At 41.8% G+C, this 21,595-nt stretch overlaps 1 protein-coding gene across 4 annotated transcripts in view; it reads right to left on the bottom strand.

Moving 5' to 3' along the window:
- Positions 1-585: 585 nt before the first annotated feature.
- Positions 586-21,595, bottom strand: part of LOC128514886 (pleckstrin homology domain-containing family G member 3) — a 23,721-nt gene continuing 2,711 nt past the window's right edge. For 2 of the 4 annotated variants that reach the window (XM_053488770.1, XM_053488771.1), the window contains exons 2-18: positions 17,603-17,782; positions 17,376-17,476; positions 17,143-17,212; positions 16,142-16,188; positions 15,707-15,857; positions 15,434-15,565; positions 13,934-14,116; positions 13,725-13,817; positions 13,382-13,468; positions 13,022-13,055; positions 8,455-8,529; positions 8,199-8,231; positions 7,964-7,974; positions 6,169-6,252; positions 3,425-4,402; positions 3,123-3,309; positions 586-1,948 (exon numbers count right to left, since the gene is read on the bottom strand). In XM_053488770.1, the coding sequence (XP_053344745.1) occupies positions 1,302-1,948; positions 3,123-3,309; positions 3,425-4,402; positions 6,169-6,252; positions 7,964-7,974; positions 8,199-8,231; positions 8,455-8,529; positions 13,022-13,055; positions 13,382-13,468; positions 13,725-13,817; positions 13,934-14,116; positions 15,434-15,565; positions 15,707-15,857; positions 16,142-16,188; positions 17,143-17,212; positions 17,376-17,476; positions 17,603-17,701 (3,012 nt within the window). In that variant the 5' untranslated portion in view covers positions 17,702-17,782 and the 3' untranslated portion in view covers positions 586-1,301. Of the gene's footprint in view, positions 1,949-3,122; positions 3,310-3,424; positions 4,403-6,168; positions 6,253-6,779; positions 7,029-7,963; positions 7,975-8,198; positions 8,232-8,454; positions 8,530-13,021; positions 13,056-13,381; positions 13,469-13,724; positions 13,818-13,933; positions 14,117-15,433; positions 15,566-15,706; positions 15,858-16,141; positions 16,189-17,142; positions 17,213-17,375; positions 17,477-17,602; positions 17,783-21,004; positions 21,021-21,595 lie in introns of those variants that run through there. The other 2 variants (XM_053488773.1, XM_053488772.1) reach the window with 2 other exon arrangements.

Raw genomic sequence — 21,595 nt, 5'->3', positions numbered from 1 at the left:
ACACCTGATACCTGATAGTAGGCGGAGATTATTGGACTGAAGAGGCGGGTCAGAGGCCACACCTGATTGGTTGCAGTGAATGAGACTAAGACACACTACTTTATCTTATGTGTATTTTAAATATAAATTTAAAGAATAAAGCAAAAATTCATTTTAAGGATCTTAATAAATATCACAAATTATAAATATGATGACAGAAAATAATTTTTAAAAAATGGACATTTAATGCTAATAAAAATTTATAGCATTTTACTACCATTTGGAAACAGAATTTAAATCCAATCTAATCTTTATAATTGACAATTCATTTTATTTATATTTTATTATAGTGAATAAATTATAGTAAATAAATATATTTATATATATTTATATAATAAATCGCATTATTTTATAACAATAATACTACTACTAATATAATAATAATAATAATAATAATAATAGTTATTTTTAGTAGTAGTAGTATTAAATTAGCATAATACATTTTGCCTGTATCGTGAAAGCAGTAAAAGACAATGCAGTGGTTTTTTACAGTGAGTGGTAAAATAATAAAATAAAATAAAATAGAATTTAATAAAATTGTTTAAAAAAAAACTTAAACAAAACACAGACATTAATTACTGATGTACTGTATAATATAAAACTATCATGAACTACATTCTGATCTTACAGTAAGTACATTATGTTAATTAGAAGTTAATCACTGGTGAAATTAATCCATCTTATTTTTTCATTAACTACATTACAGTGAACTTGTCCCTCTTGTAGCTCCTCCTCCTCCCTGCTCTTATGATGAAGCATGCTCTGTCCTCAGGGCACAAAGCCTTAGTTGATGGTTTAATAAGAATGAAATGATGTAAAATCACGAGATTTACAGCACTCCAGGGGAAGCGGTCTCTAATTCGATCCTATCCACAGAAGTCTGGTGTGACTGCAGGGCTGTCCAATCCAGGAAGGTCCTGTGTGTGTGTGTGTGTGTGTGTGTGTGTGTGTGTGTGTGAGCGCGCGCGCGCATGTGTTTAATTTGCGCATTCGCATTAATCATTCTTGGCTTTCAGTAGAATATCAAGTGTGACTTCTGCTTGGTTTAAATAAAAAACCTGCGCAAACACACACACACCCTTTCTGGAGAAGACTGGACAGCCCTGTTATAGACTTCTGTTTTAGATGAAATAATAATTTGCCATACAGTTCCAGATGTGTAGACTCTGCACCAGGTGGCTTAAACACTGACTCATACACATTATATTGGCTTCCTGTAACTCTGTATCGTGACATAAACATCTCCCATCATCTCCCCTCTTCTAGCTCAAACTGAGGAATTTCTCACGGAGGTTTTTAACGACACTGGGCTGTGTGCCATTGCTGTATTTATCAGTGTTACTGTCTTTGTTTTTGGTGTCAGGCCCCGCTCTTAACACTGCCTCGTCCAGATCCTCGTACAGCCGGCAGCGCTCGGTCACAGACACCGGGGACGTCTTCTCCAGAGACGTGGAGGACTGAACCTGACCGTGACTCGGGGACCGGCTGGTGTGTGTGGTGACTTTTTCCAACACAATAACGGTCCTGTTGTTGGGTAGCGCGGCCTGGGCTGAGACGCTGTAGTCACTTGTCACCTTCTTGCTCTGTAAATCGGTCCAGGCAAAGACAGGCAGTTTTTGATCCAAAGACCCGGCACGCCGAACCCGAGACGCCCTGTTGTCCGCGTCGAGCTCTGGAGAGAGTGTGTGTGCAGCAGGAGTCGGCTGTGTCTGAGAAGCACCGTCCAGTGCGTGGTACCTGGAACGCAGTTTGCTCACATCTGGCCAGGGGAAGCCCTCAGAATGTAAAGGACTTTTCAAGTGTGAGCGCTCTGGAGATAAAACTGTCCCACTGTTAGAGGAAGGAGTGTGTGTCGCATCCTGTGTGGTCTGAACACACGCCGTTAATGAGAGCACCAGGTTTGGTTTTCCTGAAAAATAAAAATGATAAAACGTTCTGTTATCAACATCAGACACAGGGTTATTGGGAATCAAGCTTGTGTGTGTGTGTGTGTGTGTGTGTGTGTGTGTGTTCCTGGCTCTTCATCTAATGTACTGCTAATGGTGTGTGTATTCATTTCTATTATATTTCTGTTGTGTTTTTGTATCTATTTCCCAGGATGTAAATTGTGGAGATCTGTTGCAATTGTACACAAACACAAAACTGAATTAAATTTTGTAAAAGTAAATTAAAATAAATTATACAGCCAGAGCGAATCATTTTGACACCTTCGTGTATCTCACTACCATTTACAAAAAAATAAAAATGAACTGACACACAAGTTAGACAATCTGATGACTAAAACCGAAGTTGTGCAGGTGTGCGAGTCCCAGTCAGCCGCCCTACATGAGCTCTTTTACAAAGTGACCTGAACTTTCATAATCTCAGACCTTTGGGTTCTGCATGTCTACATCACGGCCCCACATGGAGAAGAACCGGAGGAAAAAACTATAAACTCTAAGTCTTTACAAACAACTGGTGCCAACTAAACATCAGTCCATGCACAAAGAGTTTTAAAAAAATCTAAGGAAGTGTAGATAGAGAATGTTGTGTGTTTACATTTATTTTGAGTCATGTGCGTTTAAAACACCAACTGTGATTTCTTTAACTATAGAGCATCGCTGGCTCTGCACCATCACCTCCAACTCGCTCAAAATAATTAAATATAAATCTTAAAAATTTTAAAAAAAACAATCTAAAACCAATCTAATTTATTAAAAAAACAATCAAATCTATTAAAAAACAATTAATCTTTTGTCCTAAAAAAACAATCAAAAAGCTATTATAAATCTCAAAACCAATCAGGTGTCTTTGTCATCTTTTTGAAACTTATGGTTTCGTATTACTCGTATTACGGTATTGTTGCGGCACATTTTAGTTTTTGTGAAAAATTGCACTTTTGTTTTTAAACAAATACTGAATCACTTTTGTGTACTGTAATACCAAGTTGGTCCACAAGAGGTCAGAGTGACTAGCATTCTCAGTTCATACACGGGATTAATAAATATCTTGTTTTAGTTTGTTTTTGTTAATAAGCTTCACATTCTCCCCAGGAGCAGTCATGGTTATAACTCCGTGATGTTCTTCCAGTCTGTGACTCTCACCTGCGCGGGTTCTCTTGGTCTCCTCGCCTGTTGAAAGCGGTAGGTTTATATTATTAGCCGCGGTTGTTGTCGTGTCCGAGCCCCGCCTCCTCGACGCAGTAAAAGTTACTTCACTCTCTTTGTGCTGGTTAAACTTCTTTGTCAGACTGAAGACTGCATTTTCCCCTGACTCGGTTTCTTCTTTACTCTGAATTACAACAAGATGACAATAATACACTTTTTATACCTTGATTCTGAAAAATGTTTACATTAAGCCTAAAACACATATCATTACACTTATGAGGTGTGTGTGAGTGTTTAACCTTGGCTGGAGATTCCTCTGTGATGGTGCCGAGATCGTCAGCGGCCGTCGGTTCTCGTTCCTGATGTTCCGTCTTCCTGCTGAACCTCTGAGAAACTGAAGTTGTTCCTCTGAAACGTGAAGCGTCTCTAAACTTATTATCTCTCTGTGACCTTGTGACCTCTTTCTCCATTTCCTCCCAAACCTTAATCATTTCTGCTGATGAACGGAAACATCCGTCTGAGATTTCTTCTGGTTTGTGGCTCACCGAGACGTCGCCGTCTGTACCGTGCCATGTGACTTCATCAGGTTTGGTGTTGATGTCAGAACTCGCGAGTGATGATGTCATTAGTGGTGTGTCCATGTTTGGAGCTTTAATCCAGTGGTCGGTGCGAGGGAATTTGTTGAAGTGGCTGACAGAAGAGCGCACTAGTCCACTCGGGATGTACGCCAGACTCTCCCTGCGCTTCAGGCTGAAACCTGCGTCCTGCTGCTCAGCACTCTCGTAGTAGCTCCTGACCTTATCGATTAACAGCTGTTCCTGTTTGGACAGTATCGAGTCTCTCCTTTTACAGAAATGTCGATCTGGTCCAGACACTGTGTCCTCTTTTGGGGACATGAGGGTAAAGTTCGCGGTTGTGTTTTTGCTCGATGTTCCTTCCTGGTATGTGTGCTGAGGAGACCGAAGTTCGTCTGGTGCTAAGGTACTGCGGCGAGTGCTGGCAATAAAATGTTCAGCAATTAGACCTGCTTTGTCAAGAACAGACGATGGAAGGATGGAGTGATTCTCAGGTTCTGTAGATTCCTCCTCCACTTCCTCTTCTGAAGACTGTCCTTCCTGATTTAGCATCAGTTCTTCTTTAACACTGTACTGGTCCGAACCCTCCACGGCGCTTACACGGTCCCCATCGGCTCCTCCAACGTCAGTTGTGGATTGTAATCCTGTTTCAGATCCACGCACTGCACTGCTCTTTAGGAACTGCAAGATTTTTGGTGAAGCCTACAAATCGAGAATATACATCAGTGTTTAAAAAACTAGCTTAAACGAACGCCAATGGCGTCAATGAGTTTAGTTCATTTCTAAACTACACTTCAAAACACAAAGGAAGCAGCTAAATTCTAACATTTGACCTTGCTTTGACCTTGCACTTGTTCGTATCAATTTGAGACACTGATCAGTTCATCTGCTGGTTATGTTTAAAATTCAATGATTCAAGATTCAATGAACTTTGTTAATCCCAGAGAGAAATTGCTTTATAAATCCTACGAAACATTCATTAAGGCATTTGCAGTTACTGCGCGAAAAAAGTCAGGAATTTACATGAATGTAACACCTCGAACATTCTGTCCTGGTTCTCCTGAACTGTGTGTGTGTGTGTGTGTGTGTGTGTGTGTGTGTGTACACTATGTGTGTGTGTGTGTGTGTGTGTATGTGTGTGTGTGTGTGTACACTATGTGTGTGTGTGCGTGTATGTATGTGTGTATGTGTGTGTGTGCGTGTGCGTGTGCGTGTGTGCGTACAGTATGTGTGTGTGTGTGTGTGTATGTATGTGTGTGTGTGTGTGTGTGTGTGTGTGTGTGTGTGTGTGTGTGTGTGCGCGCGCAGTGTGTCAGGGCGCATTATCCTGCTGAAAGTGCTCGATGTGTGTGTTACAGGGAGATGGGGCGTGTCAGAGTAACATTCACATGAACAGCAGGTCCTGAGGTTTCTCAGCAGAACATCTCCCAGAGCCTCACACTGACTCCATCTGCCTGTCTTCATCACATAGTGCATCCTGGTGCCCTCTCTTCTCCAGATAACACACACACACACACACACACACACACACACACACACACACACACACACACACACAATCATGCCTATTCACATGATTTAAAAGACAACATGAGGCATCAGACTAGATCATCATCTTCCATCGCTCCGGGGTCCAGTTCTGATGCTCATGTGCCCAGTGTAGGTGCTTTTGTTGGAGAACATGACCAGCTTGGGCACCCTGACCACTCTGCAGCTACGCAGCTCCATACACAACAAACTGCCACGCCGTGTTTGTTCTGACTCCATTTTATTAGAAACAGTTCACTTCTTTAGCAGTTTGATTGACAGTAGCTCTTTTATTAAATCGGACTAAATGGGCCAGCCTTTACTCCCCTTCACTATTTCTTGCAGGATAGTGGCCAGGTCACTACGTGATGCATCATTAATGAAGACATCAGCGAGACACACACCAACAATGTGTCCTCTTTTAAACTCTGATACGTCACCCATAATGTTGTGTGCATTAAAATATTTTAAACAAAACTGTGCTGTTACTCTGATAATTAAACCTTCACACTCTGATCTTACTGGTGGAATGTGAGGCAGTGAAGATCAGACACCAGGATGGTCACATTTAGCCATGAAACCTCCAACACTAAACTGGCCAGTGTTTTAATTTCATTGTCCAACCCCTGTATATATATCACACCCACCTCCAGATACCACTGTAACGAGATGATCAATGTTACAACTGCATAAACTGCAAATCCAATCTGACCAAAAAAAAAAATCAGAATTGAGAGGTGCGGCTTATAATATCAATATAGCCACAGTTGTTGTATGGATGGATGAATCCTAAAAATATAACTACTACTTCTTGAAAAATCACATAAATAAAATTATGAAGAAGTTGAATGCGACCTCCTGGTGGAGGAATAAAATGAATAAAAAGTAAAATAAAACAAGGAAAAACTGTGTGTAGTTATAGGATGATAATTATATCTGACCTTATTTGTGTTTGGATCCTCACACACCCGTCTCTCCTCCTGTTGGGACAGATCTGCATCTCCCGGTCTTTGACACTCTTCATCCTGACACACAAAGATTAATGATAATGTATAACCAAATTCAAATTTTATTTGTCACGTACACAGTCATACACTGTACCATCAGGCCTGGTGATTACAAGATTAGCAGCATTACACAAGGATAAACCTCCACGGGGTCGGTGAACTGAGAGGGCGGAGTCAGTGAACTGAGAGGGCGGAGTCAGGGTCAGTAAACCGAGCGAGTGGGGGCGGGGTCAGTGACAGTAGTGCTCATGGATGTTGAGGTTTCTGCATTAGCTTAGTTGTGGAAACTGCTCTTTACATTCGAAAGTAAAATTCATTTCCAAACACATGACAGCACTTTAAAAGTTTAGAAGCCCAACAGAAAATGGAAGAAGATCTACACATTGCTCCTCCTGTTTAAAATCCAGCATGAAAAAGCAAGCGTGCCTCCTACACGTGTGTTAAAGCCTTGTCACACACACACACTCCTAACACCAATGCATCCCAGCAGTGCTCAGTGTGTTAGTAGAGCATGATGTCATGCAGGCCTCTAATAAACATCTCACCATGTTGAGCTGCAGCAGAGTTTTAGCCCTGAAGCTCCAGCAGGAAATCATGGAGCTGCTAAAATCCTCTGTAATCATATCATCTGATTCGCTTTCATTTTCCTCCTCATCCTGAAGCTCACAGTGTGTAGCGTCCTCGCCGTCAGTGCCACGCAGACGTCTGTCCTCCACGCTCACGCCCTGCAGCATGCTTGAGGTGGAGCTCAGAGCCATAAGGTTCTCCCGCAGTTCTCCTTCACTAACCGAGTGCTGCCACACCCACACCAGAGTCCAAACACACACATCACCACAATGAAGGACAAACACTCGTCCCTGGTCAGAGCTAACAGCACTACGCCCTCGTTAAAAACATTCCAAATCTAATGGCTTGTTTCATGGCATCTCTAATTCTGGTCACTCGGCATAGAGCAAGAGGAAAACAGAAACGTGATCAAACCCGACAGAAAAAACATCGGAACAGTTAGAACAGAGCACAGGGCTCAACTGGAAGAGAACTGTGAGGGTCGAGCACATGGGCCTAAACGCTGATTTATGCTTCTGTGAGAAGCTTGTGCTGGACGCTACAGTGTAGCCTGACTGCCCCTCCCCAAAAAGTAGCTACACGTAACAGCGACACAGATCGCGACAACTGTGATTGGTCAACATGCTAGCAACGCCCTTTAGACTTCTGCTTCTTTTTCATGGCTTCTTCCATTTACATTTTTTAATTGAATTGAATTCAGAACAAGTATGGACCAAATGAAGAAGCGACTAATCAAAGAAGTAAATTTTAATAAAAGTAACTTAAATGATGTTCAAAATACATTCACTCCAGACACAGAAACCCTACCATCTAGTGGTCTGTTGGTGCAACTACACCACAACACAACGAGCACACAAGCATACAGTATATAAAAGTAATATAAAAATATAAAATCAGCCTTAAGAGTCCAGCATAAAAAAGAATAAAATGAGATAAATAAAAACAGTGTAATCAATCAAATCATAATGAGACGTAATCGAGCTGAAAGGACTCATGACTCAGGTCTGAACTTTTTACATCAAAATAAAAAAACAAACAAAAAATAGTGTTAAAGCGGACAAACTAAAAAGGAATATTTTATCTTAATGTTTAATTGTATTTAGAGCTCGGATGTCATCTGTAAAATTAAATTTTCCTTAAATGTATAAAATTAGGTTCTTACCTTAAGCACGGCTGCAGGTTCCGTTAAAGCAGAAGCAAGAAATCAAATTCAGAGAAAAACAGAAACAGAAATTCATAATCAGATAAAAAGACTAGAAATAAAAGATTTTGAAGAAAGGAAACATGGGAACACTTATATTATACACTACTATAAAATACATCACACAACTAAAACAATAAAACTGTGAATACGTTTGTGATAATTTCCTTATTTACAAAAGTTACAGTGAATTTACCGTTGTTGTTCCTTAGCATTTGTTTGTTTAATTCTGAAAATGATCAAAACATAAAACTTCAGTAAATATTCATATGTACAAAGCAAACATCTGGAATGACATATAACACACACAAACATGTATTTAATATATTACTCATGTTAAATTTCACTTTGTGTGTGGATGCTGTAGTGTGTAATATTGCATACAAACAAAATAAACATTATGTGTGTGTGTGCACGCGTGTGTGTGAGATTATAGATAAAATAGCAGAGACCTGACTGACGAGCGTGTGTAAAGTCATCAGACTGCGTTTTCTTTTTCCTGTCAGAGTTAAACCTGTACTTCTCATCTGTGACACACAAACACACTTACATTAACTTTAAAATCATTTGTATCTCAGATTTACAATGTGTTCATTAACTAGTTCATTAAATCTATATTTAATCAAATACCACTGGTCTCATTTATCAACACACACACTAAACAAAGAGTAAATTAATGCACAGGAGCCTTTGACTATCGTACAGAAACACAGACACAAATTTAATTTATTTGAAGTTCTCTATCGTAACATAAAAAGTGTAGCTACAAATATGAAGTCAGCTCTGTCGATCCCACTAAATATCATTTACAGACCTCCAGGGCCGTACTCTGAATTTCTCTATGAATTTGCAGATTTCCTCTCAAACCTAGTCGTTTATGTAGACAAAATTATCTCATAGTGCGTCATAGTAATAATGTACGCACAGTGCAGCGCTACAACATTAAACCTACATTCACATCAACTACCACACATAGTTTTATCAGTAATCTCCCAGAGTTATCAACTTTGATTAGATCACCGTCTGACCCCACAGAACTCGATCAGGCGACTGAATATTTAGAGTCAACGTTCCGTTATACCTTAGATAATGTAGCTCCAGTTAAGAGAAAAATTATTGAAGATAAGACTTCAGTAACTTGCAATAGTGAGGACTTCATGAACTTTTTTAATAATAAAATTGTAAATATTAGGCATAAAATTGAGGTTTTGAAACCGAACAATGTAATTGATGCAGATGTTAATCTAGCCATGTCAGACCAGAACCTAGAATACTTTACTCCCCTTGAAGAGAATGAACTAATTTCACTCATCTCTTCTTCAAATTCATCAACCTGTATATTAGATCCTGTACCGACACATTTTCTTAAACAGATAGTACCAGCAATAACAGAAATCCTGTTGAGAATAATTAATTCTTCACTCAGCATTGGTTATGTTCCAAAATCTTTTAAATTAGCAGTTATCAAACCAATAATTAAAAAACCTAACCTCGACCCCTGTCAGCTGTCCAGTTACAGGCCAATATCAAACCTCCCCTTTATCTCTAAGATTCTGGAAAAGATAGTAGCGGAGCAGCTATGCTCATATCTACATAGAAATGGCATACATGAACTGTATCAGTCAGGATTTAGGCCTCATCACAGTACAGAGACAGCACTCGTTAAAGAAGTAAATGACATCCTGTTGGCCACTGATCAGGGTTGTGTAACTAGGGTTGTGTTACTCGACCTCAGTGCAGCTTTTGACACCGTTGATCACGCTATTCTTCTTGACAGATTAAAAAATGTAGTAGGAATTAAGGGAACAGCCCTCTCCTGGCTCAGATCCTATCTGACTGATCGTTATCAGTATGTAGACTTAAATGGTGATTATTCTGCATGCTCTCTAATGGAGTTTGGTGTCCCATAGGGTTTAGTTTTAAGCCCACTGCTTTTTTCTCTTTACATGCTGCCTTTAGGGCAACATAATCCGTAAGCATGGTATTAGTTTTCACTGTTATGCTGACGACATACAGTTATATATCTCAGCAAAACCAGATGAGATAAAGTTGATCAATGTGGGCAGGACATAAGAGATTGGATGTTAATTAACTTCCTTCTGCTTAATCCTAATAAGACAGAAATTCTAGTCATAGGACCGCATACAGCTAGAAGTAAGCTTTCTGATCAAACTGTAACATTAAATGGCCTTTCTGTTCCATCAAGTGCAACAGTAAGAGACCTCTGTGTGATTATAGATTCTAGTCTTTCATTTGAAGCTCATGTAGATAATATTACCAGAATAGCATACTTTCACCTCAGAAATATTGCCAAGATAAGGAATATACTGTCGCTAAACAATGCAGAAAAAAAATAGTTTTTCTGCTTTTATCATGCTTTTATCACCTCTAGGTTGGACTATTGTAATGCCTTACTGTCTGGTTGTTCAACTAGGTGCATAAACAAGCTTCAGCTAGTTCAGAATGCAGCAGTGAGAGTCCTCACTAGAACCAGGGGTAAAGTGCTCGCCCAATCATCAGGAGATCAAAAGTTAGATCCCCGGGTGATGCTGTAACCTCTCGCAGCCGGAGGCCTAGAGAGATCTGATTGGTCGAGCTCTCTCAGAGGGGAGGGATGAGAGGTACTCCCACATTTCTCATGGCTCTACAGCCAATCAGGGGCATCTGTGAGCTCATGCAAGTGGAAGGAGTGGATAGCGCTGTCCTCCGAGTGTGTTACACTGCCCCCAATGGTGCGTGAGCGAGCAGTTCTAAAAAGATGCGGTCAGCGGTCACGTGGTTCAGAGCAAACACATGATAGTCTTTGGCTCTCCCGACTGAGTGGCAGGAGTAGCGTCAATGTGGGATTCCCTTAGTGACGGTGAGGAATTGGATATGACTAAATTGGGGAGATAATCGAGAAAAAATCCCCCAAAAAAAGAAATTTCACATCAATTTTAAAATACTACTTTTGACATATAAAGCATTAAATGGTTTTATGCTGCAGTATCTAAGTAAACTAGTGTCTTACGATCCGCCACGCCTACTCCAATCAAAGGATTCATGCTGCTTGTCATTACTGCGTGTTATGAAAAAACTATAGCTGGGGTGAAGCTTTTTCTTACAAAGACCCAAAATTATGAAATAGTCTTCCAAATAGTGTTCGAACTCAGACACAGTCTCAGTGTTTAAGTCTAGGCTAAAAACATTTATTTAATCAAGCATTTTTAAATAGATTAGCGAACTGGACTCCATATGAACTTTTCCACATCTCCTGTTATACTGAACTTCCAGCCTCCTAACACACAGTATGAGTGCAGATCAATCCCTGCTATCCGTTATCACCCAGATGAGGATGGGTTCAATTCAATTCAATTTTATTTGTATAGCGCTTTTAGCAATTTTCATTGCCGCAAAGCAGCTTTACACAGTCAAAAGAATTATTTAGGTTTGTATGAAATGTGATTTTGTATGAATCAAAATGGTCAGTTTGTCCCTGGTGAGCAAGCCGAGGGCGACAGTGGCAAGGAAAAACTCCCTGAGATGGTAATAGGAAGAAACCTTGAGAGGAACCAGACGGGTTCCCTGTTAAGTCTGGTTCCTCTCAAGAGTTTTTCCCTCAGCACCGTCACCCTCGACTCGTTCATCAGGGACAAATTGATCATTTTGATTCACACACATTCACATTTCATACAAACTTCAATAATTAACTTGATTGTGTAAACCTGCATTGCGACAATTACAAGTGTTAAAAACTCCATACAAATGAAATTTAATTAAATTTAATAATTTCACTTCTCTACCACTAGGGGGTGTTTGTACAGTAAGTGTGTGGAGACGCAGGCATCTTTACACGCAGCAAAACTCAATCAATCCCACTCATATGGAAGTATAATAAATTCCTTAAAGCAAAATAGCAGGTTGAATTACATGAACTGAAAAAAACGTGTTGCAATAAAAATGTTTGAATTTTTCTGCATTGCAATTTGATCTGAATTGAAAAAAATCCGTAGAGCATTTACAATGTTTGAAATTTTTGCCACTGCAATTTATTGTGGTTGTATATTTCAAGTGAAAATGTAATCCGAGCATTTAAAATTCAATGCAAAAATATTCAAGTTACTAAATTGCAGTTTCAAAAATATTTTCAAGTGTTAAAAATACAATCTTCATTATTTTTCTATCTTACAAATTCAGGTAATAAAATTCAGGTAATAAAATTCAGGTAACAAAATTCAGGTAATAAAATTCAAGTCGCTAAAATTCAGGTCTTTACATCCGGGATATCACAGGAAGAGCAGTGGAGAGCCGATTGCTGCTGTCCGAGCCGCAGTGTACTTTAAAGTGTGCTTCCTGCTCCCTGTGTAGTCTACTTCTCACAAACTACTTACTGATCGGAACACAGCCCTCTTAACTAACAGGCCGGGTTGCCAGTTGCACAGTATAGGTGTAATGTGTACAAGCAGCAATCGGCTCTCCACTGCTCTTCCTGTGATATCCCGGATGTAAAGACCTGAATTTTAGCGACTTGAATTTTTTTACCTGAATTTTATTACCTGAATTTTGTTACCTGAATTTGTAAGATAGAAAAATAATGAAGATTGTATTTTTAACACTTGAAAATATTTTTGAACTGCAATTTAGTAACTTGAATATTTTTGCATTGAATTTTAAATGCTTGGATTACATTTTCACTTGAAATATACAACCACAATAAATTGCAGTGGCAAAAATTTCAAACACTGTAAATGCTCTAAGGATTTTTTTCAATTCAGATCAAATTGCAATGCAGAAAAATTCAAACATATTTATTGCAACATGTTTTTTTCAGTTCATGTAATTCAACCTGCTACACTCAGTGGACAAACACAAAACTCTGTGTGTGTGTGTGTGTGTGTGTGTGTGTGTGTGTGGCCCCAGGATTTAATAATTTAATCACGACAGTTTAAATGTATTGATTATTTTAATGTCCCACTCAATGTGATGATTTTTACATAATTAGTATTTCATGCTGACACACTGAGAAAGTGTTAAACTCACACATGGGATCCATCTCTAAAATCACCTCTTTAGCCTGAAACAGAACCAACAGACAGTTACACAACAATATCTCCTTGTGTGTGTGTGTGTGTGTGTGTGTGTATATATATATATATATGTGTGTGTGTATGTGGGTGTGTGTCTACATATGTGTGTGTGTGTGTGTGTATATATATATATATATGTGTGTGTGTGTGTATGTGGGTGTGTGTCTACATATGTGTGTGTGTGTGTGTGTGTATATATATATATATATATATATATATGTATATATATATATATATATATGTGTGTGTGTATGTGGGTGTGTGTCTACATATGTGTGTGTGTGTGTGTGTGTGTGTGTGTGCGCTGCAGCACCTTCTGTGGAATGGTGGTGTGATGATTCTCTAATATGAGTCTCTTGATGTGGTGAGTCCAGAGTTTCTTCTCCTCTAAGGTTCTGGCCTGAGAGAGATGATGGCGGTTAAACTGTTAAAATCACTAATGACCAAATCAACAGTTCAGTTTTATTAAATGTAAACATGAAAAAGAAGCAGAGCTTTGAATAAAGTTGTAAATAAAGTTATAAAGAGTTAAGGTATAAAATATATAAATATAAAAGTTATAAAATAAAGAATAAAGTTCTGTGGTTCTAATGTAAGCTCTTCCACTCTGATCATCTTTAATTGAACTTAACGGTGTCATGTGGGTCAGAGGTCACCTGCACTGTGTGAGGATGTTTAGGGTGCTTGTAGTGTGTGACGCTGAAACACGGCGAGTCCTTCACTCCCTCCATCAGCATCAGCGTCGAACACTATGTAAACATTAGCACATTAAAAAGCACATGCGTGGGAATACATCAGGACATTTTATGTATTAACGCATTTACGCTAACAAGCATTCGTCACTTTATCGCTCGCTGTGCCTTACAGAAATGTGTGTTTTGTAGACAAAGTTTTCTCCACGTCGTTTGGTGATGAGCAGGACTCGCTCGAACAGGAAGAGCGTTCTGTTGTTTTTCGTGTGATGAAAGCGAAAGGTTCCCTCCAGAACGAGTTCGCCGTACGTGGTTAAGTCAGGACCGCGCCAGTTAATCAGCAATGACTGGACCTCCTGGAAACAACAACAACAACAAACACAAATGTGTATAAAATACTAACAGATTCCCAGTCATGTAACACAATATGTAGCTTTTCACGTAGGATTATTTCTCTAATCTATGTTTAAATTGGATTTTATTTTTTGGTTCATTTTTATCAATAATTTAGCTTTTTTTATTTAGTAGCTTTAGCTCCAGTAAAAAACACATTAGTTTCTTGGTCTTAAGACCTCATGCAGAACTTATCTACACCAGATCCATCTGGAATAACGTCTACAAACCCCTGAGGAAGGAACGTCTAACACTAAACAAGGCTAACCTCGACCCTGAGAAACCTGAAAGAGCTCTGGTTATAGGAGACTCTATACTGAGACACGTGACATTAGCCAGGACTTTAGGGGCGCCAGCGGCAGTGGTTAGGTGTATCCCGGGAGCCAGAGCACCGGACATAGCAGGTAATCTTAGGGCTCTAGGACAGCACAGGTTCTCTAAGATAGTGGCACATGCTGGAGCTAACGATGTACGCCTTCGTCAGTCAGAGGTTAGTAAGAATAACTTTATAGAGGTGTTTAAACTAGCGAAGGCAATGTCCGATGGAGTAGTATGCTCTGGTCCCATCCCAATGAGACGTGGTGACATAACTTACAGCAGGTTATGGTCGCTGAACCGCTGGATGTCCAGGTGGTGCTCCGAAAACAATGTGGGCTTCATTGATAATTGGAAGATCTTTGAGGGCAAAGCTGGCCTGTTAGGGCGGGACGGTGTCCATCCCACTCGGGAAGGTGCTGCTCTCATTTCTTGATATACACACGCACGCGCGCGCGCGCACGCACGCACGCACGCACGCACGCACGCACGCACACGCACAACCATACACCATAACCCTAACCTGCCTTATACACTGTAGGTCAATCATCTGCCTCTAAAACAGCTCTGCTTCAGCGAGGCCTGGACTCCACTAGACCTCTGAAGGTGTGCGTGTCTGTGTGTGTGTGTGTGTGTGTGTGTGTGGTGTCTCACACCGAGCCGTAGCAGGTCCTTAAAGTTCCTGTAAGTGTGTGAGGTGGAGCATTTACGGGTCAGATGTTTCTCCAGCACGTCACACAGACACTTGATCGGAATGAGATCTAATGAATTTAGAGGCGGAGTCAACACCTTACCCGTGTGTAACATGGAGGAGGGGCGTGTCAGAACCACACCCACATGAAGGTCATGACAAATAACTCTGAGTATTTTGCTGGTCTCAGTAAGCCATGTTACTCTGTGTGTGTGTGTGTGTGTGTGTGTGTGTGTGTGTGTGTGTGTGTGTGTGTGTGTGTGTGTGTGGTAACCTGAAGTCGGACAGCATGTTCATGTTTTCTCTTCATGGTGTTTATGTACCAGGCGACTTCAGTCATGGTGTTAATGGCTTCTTCAACCACGTCATAACCTTCTTCATCAGGATCAAAATGCTTCGCGATCTCCTACACACACACACACACACACACACACACACACACACCATTTATATAAATATATACATTATATACACATCACAATTATTGTTTTACACTGGTGAGTTAGTGTGTGTGTGTGTGTGTGTGTGTGTGTGTGTGTGTGTATACCTGTAACAGGAGATGATACTTCAGTATTCTCTGCACAGGTTTGAGGAGATATGAGCCGAGAGGAAGTGGGTGCTGCAGAGCTTCCTGTCTCTCCATGAAAAACTTTAGCAGTGTTTTATTTCTCATGCATTCTGTTAGCGCAGCAACCGAGCTAACACACACACACACACACACACACATTAATAAACTCCATGTTTAATCACATTTCACAGTTGTACATTTACATCTACTGTACATTTATGGCATTTGGGCGACGCCCTTCTCCAGAGCGACTTATGGTTTTATCTCATGACACTTCTGAGCAGGTGAGGGTTAGGGGCCGCGCCCAGGGGCCCGACAGGGACAACATGGTGTTCATGGGGTTTGAACCTGAGACCTTCCAAACCAGAGTCCAATACCTTAACCATTGAGCCACACACACACACACACACTTACTTTGGGTAGTTGGTGCAGTACTGTGTGTAGATGTCGAAGTAATCACTCTAACAGAAATAAACACACTGTTACCAACAAACACACACACAACCAGTTGAACAAGTCACATTTCCACATTAGCATCAGCTGTACTGTTGATCAATAGCGTACAGGTCTCAGGGTTTATGGGTAATGACATCACTTCCTGTTTTATGGAGGACAGCTTAGAGTCAGTGAAACAAAATGGTTAAAAGTAACTCAGGTGGCCCCCAAGTGGTGAGACTCGAGACTACACGGGAGCGGATAATTACACACCTACGTTCCACTACGGTATAAAGTGTAAAGACAAGTGTAAGGGGGTTAAAGTTCAGGCAGCTCCCTGGAGTGTGAAAGCTGGTGTACAGTGTTGAAGATGATGGTGATGAAGTGTGTGACCACGAAAGGCCACATGATGTCAGTATTGAGCTGATCTGTAGATCTCTGAGACCGTGTGAGACTGAGACTAAACACTGGGGATTTACATTTACATCATTTGGTCGACGCCCTTCTCCAGAGCGACTCACACTTTATCTCATTACATATCTGAGCAGCTGAGGGTTACAGGGACACCATGATGGTGGGGGTTTGAAGCCGAGACCTTCAGATCAGTAAGCCCTGAGCTACCCCTGTCCCTAACCCTGAGACGTCCTGTGTAATGATGGAGACACTTCAGTCCTCAGGAGACACTTCGTGATCCAGGGATCTCCACACTGACAGTGTGTCTCCGTGTATACAGGTGAGACTCAGACTGTTAGGAGACGGAGTTATGACCTCATAGTCTGAAGAGCAGACAGTAACAGATGTCTCTCTAAGGTCAGGGTTCAAAGTTCAGCTCAGATAAGTAGTTAATCCTCTGCATTTTATCAGTAACATGTCACTACTAGTTACTATTGTAATGATTGTGGAATAATTGTGTCCACACACACAAAAACACACGAACACACACACGAACACACAGGATGAACTGAAAACTAAAAACTAACCTTCAGGACGAAACACCTGGCGATGGACACAGGGTGATTTTTACACAAATCCAAGTCCTGCAGGAGCTCACTGTCCAACACACACACACACACACACACACACACACACACACACACACACGTATATATATAAAATTAAGAGTAGGTAAGAGTGTGACAGTGATACAGTGAGCCGTGGTGTTAGTGAGGATCACTCAGACGTCACACACTCAGAGTAAATAAACATCTCTGACCTGTTGAACTCGTAGATGTCCTCGATGTTCCCGAACAGAGCACACACCTGCTCAGGGACAATCGGCAAACCTGCAGCATCTATAATGTGGGTGAGATAGCCCTGTATACACACACACACACGAAGATTAATACACATGAGCAGAAGAAACCTGCACAAGCATTATGCCTGCTGTGTGTGTGTGTGTGTGTGTGTGTGTGTGTGTTACTGTGAGTGGTGACATGCTACCTCCACAATGCTGTGCAGATCTCGGACGTACATCCGCTCGGTCTCTATGATCTCCAGGACGACGCGGTCCAGGTACGAGAGCTCAGGATTGGGAGCCATGATGAAGGACAGGGGCGGAGCCAAAACTAATACCACATTAACACCCTTATTAAACACTGCAGTTACTTAGGAGATTAAACCCTAAAGCAGAAACACACACACACAGAGCATTATTCAGTGCAGTCAATGCTATCGTGTGATTGGACAGGGGACAACACACACACACACACACTGAATACCCACAATCCACAACACCCACATGGTCCTGTGAGGCCAGAGCGGCCCAGGGGCACAAGGGGAACCTGCACAATACTGGACATAAAGTGTTGTGCTGTAATGTTATGAGCCCTTTCCTCTGACTGCCCTGAGACACAGCACGAGTAGCAGACTCAGCTGAAGAGACTTCAACGTCCCCGAGACCCGACACCACAAACGGGCAGGCTCATCATCACAGGTTTTTGCCTTGACTTGGATTAACAGCTTTAGTTTTTGATAATCGATTCACATTTGTTTAGGTTAACTTAAATTTTAAATCCTTTAAAACTGCAGATTTTCGTGAAAATTTTCTGTGGCTTTTGCAGAAAAAAAAAAAAAACCGCTTAGGACTTGTTGCTTCTTCTATTGAGTTTATGAATCGGTACAGGGACACACTGTTGTATTCTCGTCACGCTACTCTGTGGGCTGTTTCACTGAACAAAGGGCTACAGGTGGTTTACCCCTGGTGGTGGGGCCGTTGCGCCCCTGGTGGTGGAGCCGTTGCGCCCCTGGTGGTGGGGCCGTTGCGCCCCTGGTGGTGGGGCCGTTGCGCCCCTGGTGGTGGGGCCGTTGCGCCCCTGGTGGTGGGGCCGTTGCGCCCCTGGTGGTGGGGCCGTTGCGCCCCTGGTGGTGGGGCCGTTGCGCCCCTGGTGGTGGGGCCGTTGCGCCCCTGGTGGTGGGGCCGTTGCGCCCCTGGTGGTGGAGCGGGACAACCACCCAGTGCTCCACATCAGTCAGATACTCTTAAGGAACAACAAATACAGTGATGGGAGAAAAATGCTTGTCCATGAGGCAGGTGTTCCTCACCCTCTATGCTACCCAACAGAGCACCCCTTTACCCTCTGATCTGACCTCAGCTCACTCCACAGCCTCAGGCACATGAAGAATGCTAATGTGCTGATCACTCATTTGTATGCAGCATTTTAAACACTGCACATCATTAAGGAAGACCACCATCAGCAAAAGTTCATCACTTGGAGTTAAAAGGGGTGTACAAACTTTTGAATGGGAGTGTATGTATATGTGTGCGGGTTTTTTTTATATACTTGATGTGAAAATGCACCAGTTTCATACAGTATTATTAACAGTTGGTGTGACATGTGATGTTATAAATTCTGTAAACTCATGCCCTCTACAGGACTCCTGGAGTACTGCACCCTACAGCGCGCCCCATCTGAGGTTAGTCAGCTATGTCACAGAATAGCCGTTTCACTTCCTTCCCTGTTGTAGTATCTGTAGTAAACCTCACTAAATATTTTACAGTCAAACGTGGAAACCTGATGGACTGGGTGTTGCCGTTGCGCCACCTCTGAAGTGTCTTCCAGTTTGAGATGTGTGTGAGATAAGCAGGCGAGTGTGTGAGCAATGCTGCAGAACCAGTATGTAGTATCACACCTTCCTGACGTGGATGATTTCCCTCTAACACCACAGCACATCCCACTCGCCTGGGACGTCAGTGCAGGAACACCGCCTCGTTCTAGTCTCTTGCGGACACTTTCAGGATCAAAGTCTCGACACGCCTACTCGTCCCAGCTAACTCTTTAGTTTAATTTTCTGTACAGCAACACTGAAGATTAAAGATTCTTCAGAGTCATCAGTGTTTATTTTGATGATGTTCTGCTCACACCTGGCAGCCATGTGAACAGACCGTGCATGGGAGCGCCCAGACCGGTGGAGGATCACTCTCTGTGACCTCATCAAGCTGCTCTGGAATTCCAGATGTGTTACTTCATAGTTTTGATCTCAGCAATGCGGCTCTACGGCGTAGAGATACAACAAGACCGATAAAGAGGAACTTGTGTTTGAGTAGGCGTGTCCAAACGTATCACTGAAAGTTTAACAATAATGATAATTAAAAATGTAACAAATGTATATTATGACTAATGATGCACTGCAGTGTAAATCCTCTCTCTGTTCTCTCCACCACAGTCAAACTCAGTCTTCAATTTTCAAACCATGGTTTAAAGGGCCGGCCTCTGGGCCGAGTCCAATGTCCAAAACCTGCAGTGCATCTAATGAACACTAGGCTCCAAAAGTCAGTCAGTCCCCACAGAGCCCCATGTTAAACTATCCAGCTTTACAACAGAAATAAACATTTTCACAGCCTGGTACAAACGTGAGAACTCACAGGATTGGGACTAAACAGCTGTGTGTCCATAAAAATAAAAAAAAACACTTGTGTGGTGAATCAGAAATAAGGACTTCAGTTTGCATGAAGCGATGCTCCCATCATGCATAGTGTCCACTGTACAAGCCTCTGGAGACAGTGTTATGATCTGGGGTTGATCAGTTACTCAGGTCTAGACTCAGTAACGTTATGGGGCAATAAAATGAAGTCAGCTGACCACCTGAATGTACTGAACCACCAGAGGATCACATCTATGGACATTCTCTTCCCTGATGGCCCACGCCATATTTCAGGATTCTCGGAGTGTGAGAGAGTGTCTCTGGGAGTCCAGACCGTAACCCCAGTGAGAGTCTTAGCGACGTTCTGTAGAAGACCCCACACAGATCGACTCTCACATCATCAGGACAAGATCTCAGAGCAAAATTAATGCCACTCTGGATGGAAATAAAATGTTGTGACGCTGCAAAAGCTTATTGAAATGATACCACAGCCGTGATCAAAGAAAAGGGGCGGTCCAATGAAATGTTAGTGTGTGAGAGTTTTTTTTTTTTTTTGGCCAGACAGTGTAGATTTCTCATTCATGACACATGTACAGGAGTGTGTAACTCATTAGCTGGAATTATATCAAGTCATACAATTATGCATAATTATGGGTGTGACAATTAGATAATTAGATAATTAGATGACATCAGGGAGGGTTGGTGCAGATCTTTATATGCTGTCGAGTATAAGATCACACTAATTTATACAACACTGCTGTGAACATCTGTACAGAACATCTCCCTGTCTCACACACAACCAAACAGGCCGCGGTTAGAAAGACAAGCGGCTCATCTCATTTAAACACGTCTGTAAACGCCGTACACACCGCAGGGTCATAAACCATGACATCACACTCCTGTGTTCTGAACAGAAACAATCACAAGATCAACGTACACACCTATAGACGAGACTGAACACACAGAGCTGTGTAAACTCACCAGTGCAGACCAGCAGCTGCTCCAAGCGCGCACACACACACACACACACACACACACACACACACACGAGTGAGAATCAGGAGTTACATGAGATTAAAGTGCTGTGGAATATCTATATAAACATTACACACTTATTTACTGAGAGATTAACACGAGGTTTAAATCTTACGGCTGGAAATAAACAATAAACAAACAGACAGTCTCTCTCCGCACAGCGCTGAGTCACATGACCACACGAAAATACAAACAAGCTTTGTGTGTGTGTGTTTGTGTGTTTACATATTCAAACTCCAGCCCACATCAGTAAAACAATAGACAGTGCTGTCCCGCGAGTGTGGACTGTAACGCTCTTTATAGGAACCGCGGCAGAGCTTTACCGCGATGAGAGCAGCGTGTGAAGCGTTCACACATCGTCCCTCAGTGATCACGCTACACTGCACGTGTGAGGTGTTTACTGCAGGTCAGACCATGCTGAGACAGGAGAACTGTCCTGCTGACCTTTAAGAGCAGCTCCTGTGGGGTGTGAAGCCCTGCTGGTGGAGCTCCAGGAGCTGCGTCCAGTCTCCAGGTCAGAGGGACAAAAACTCACAG

This window comes from Clarias gariepinus, chromosome 27, assembly GCF_024256425.1.
Source record: "Clarias gariepinus isolate MV-2021 ecotype Netherlands chromosome 27, CGAR_prim_01v2, whole genome shotgun sequence".
NCBI classification, from domain to species: Eukaryota; Metazoa; Chordata; class Actinopteri; order Siluriformes; family Clariidae; genus Clarias; species Clarias gariepinus.
The sequence above is the reverse complement of the archived record's forward strand: the minus strand, read 5'-3'. Positions and strand labels throughout refer to the sequence as shown.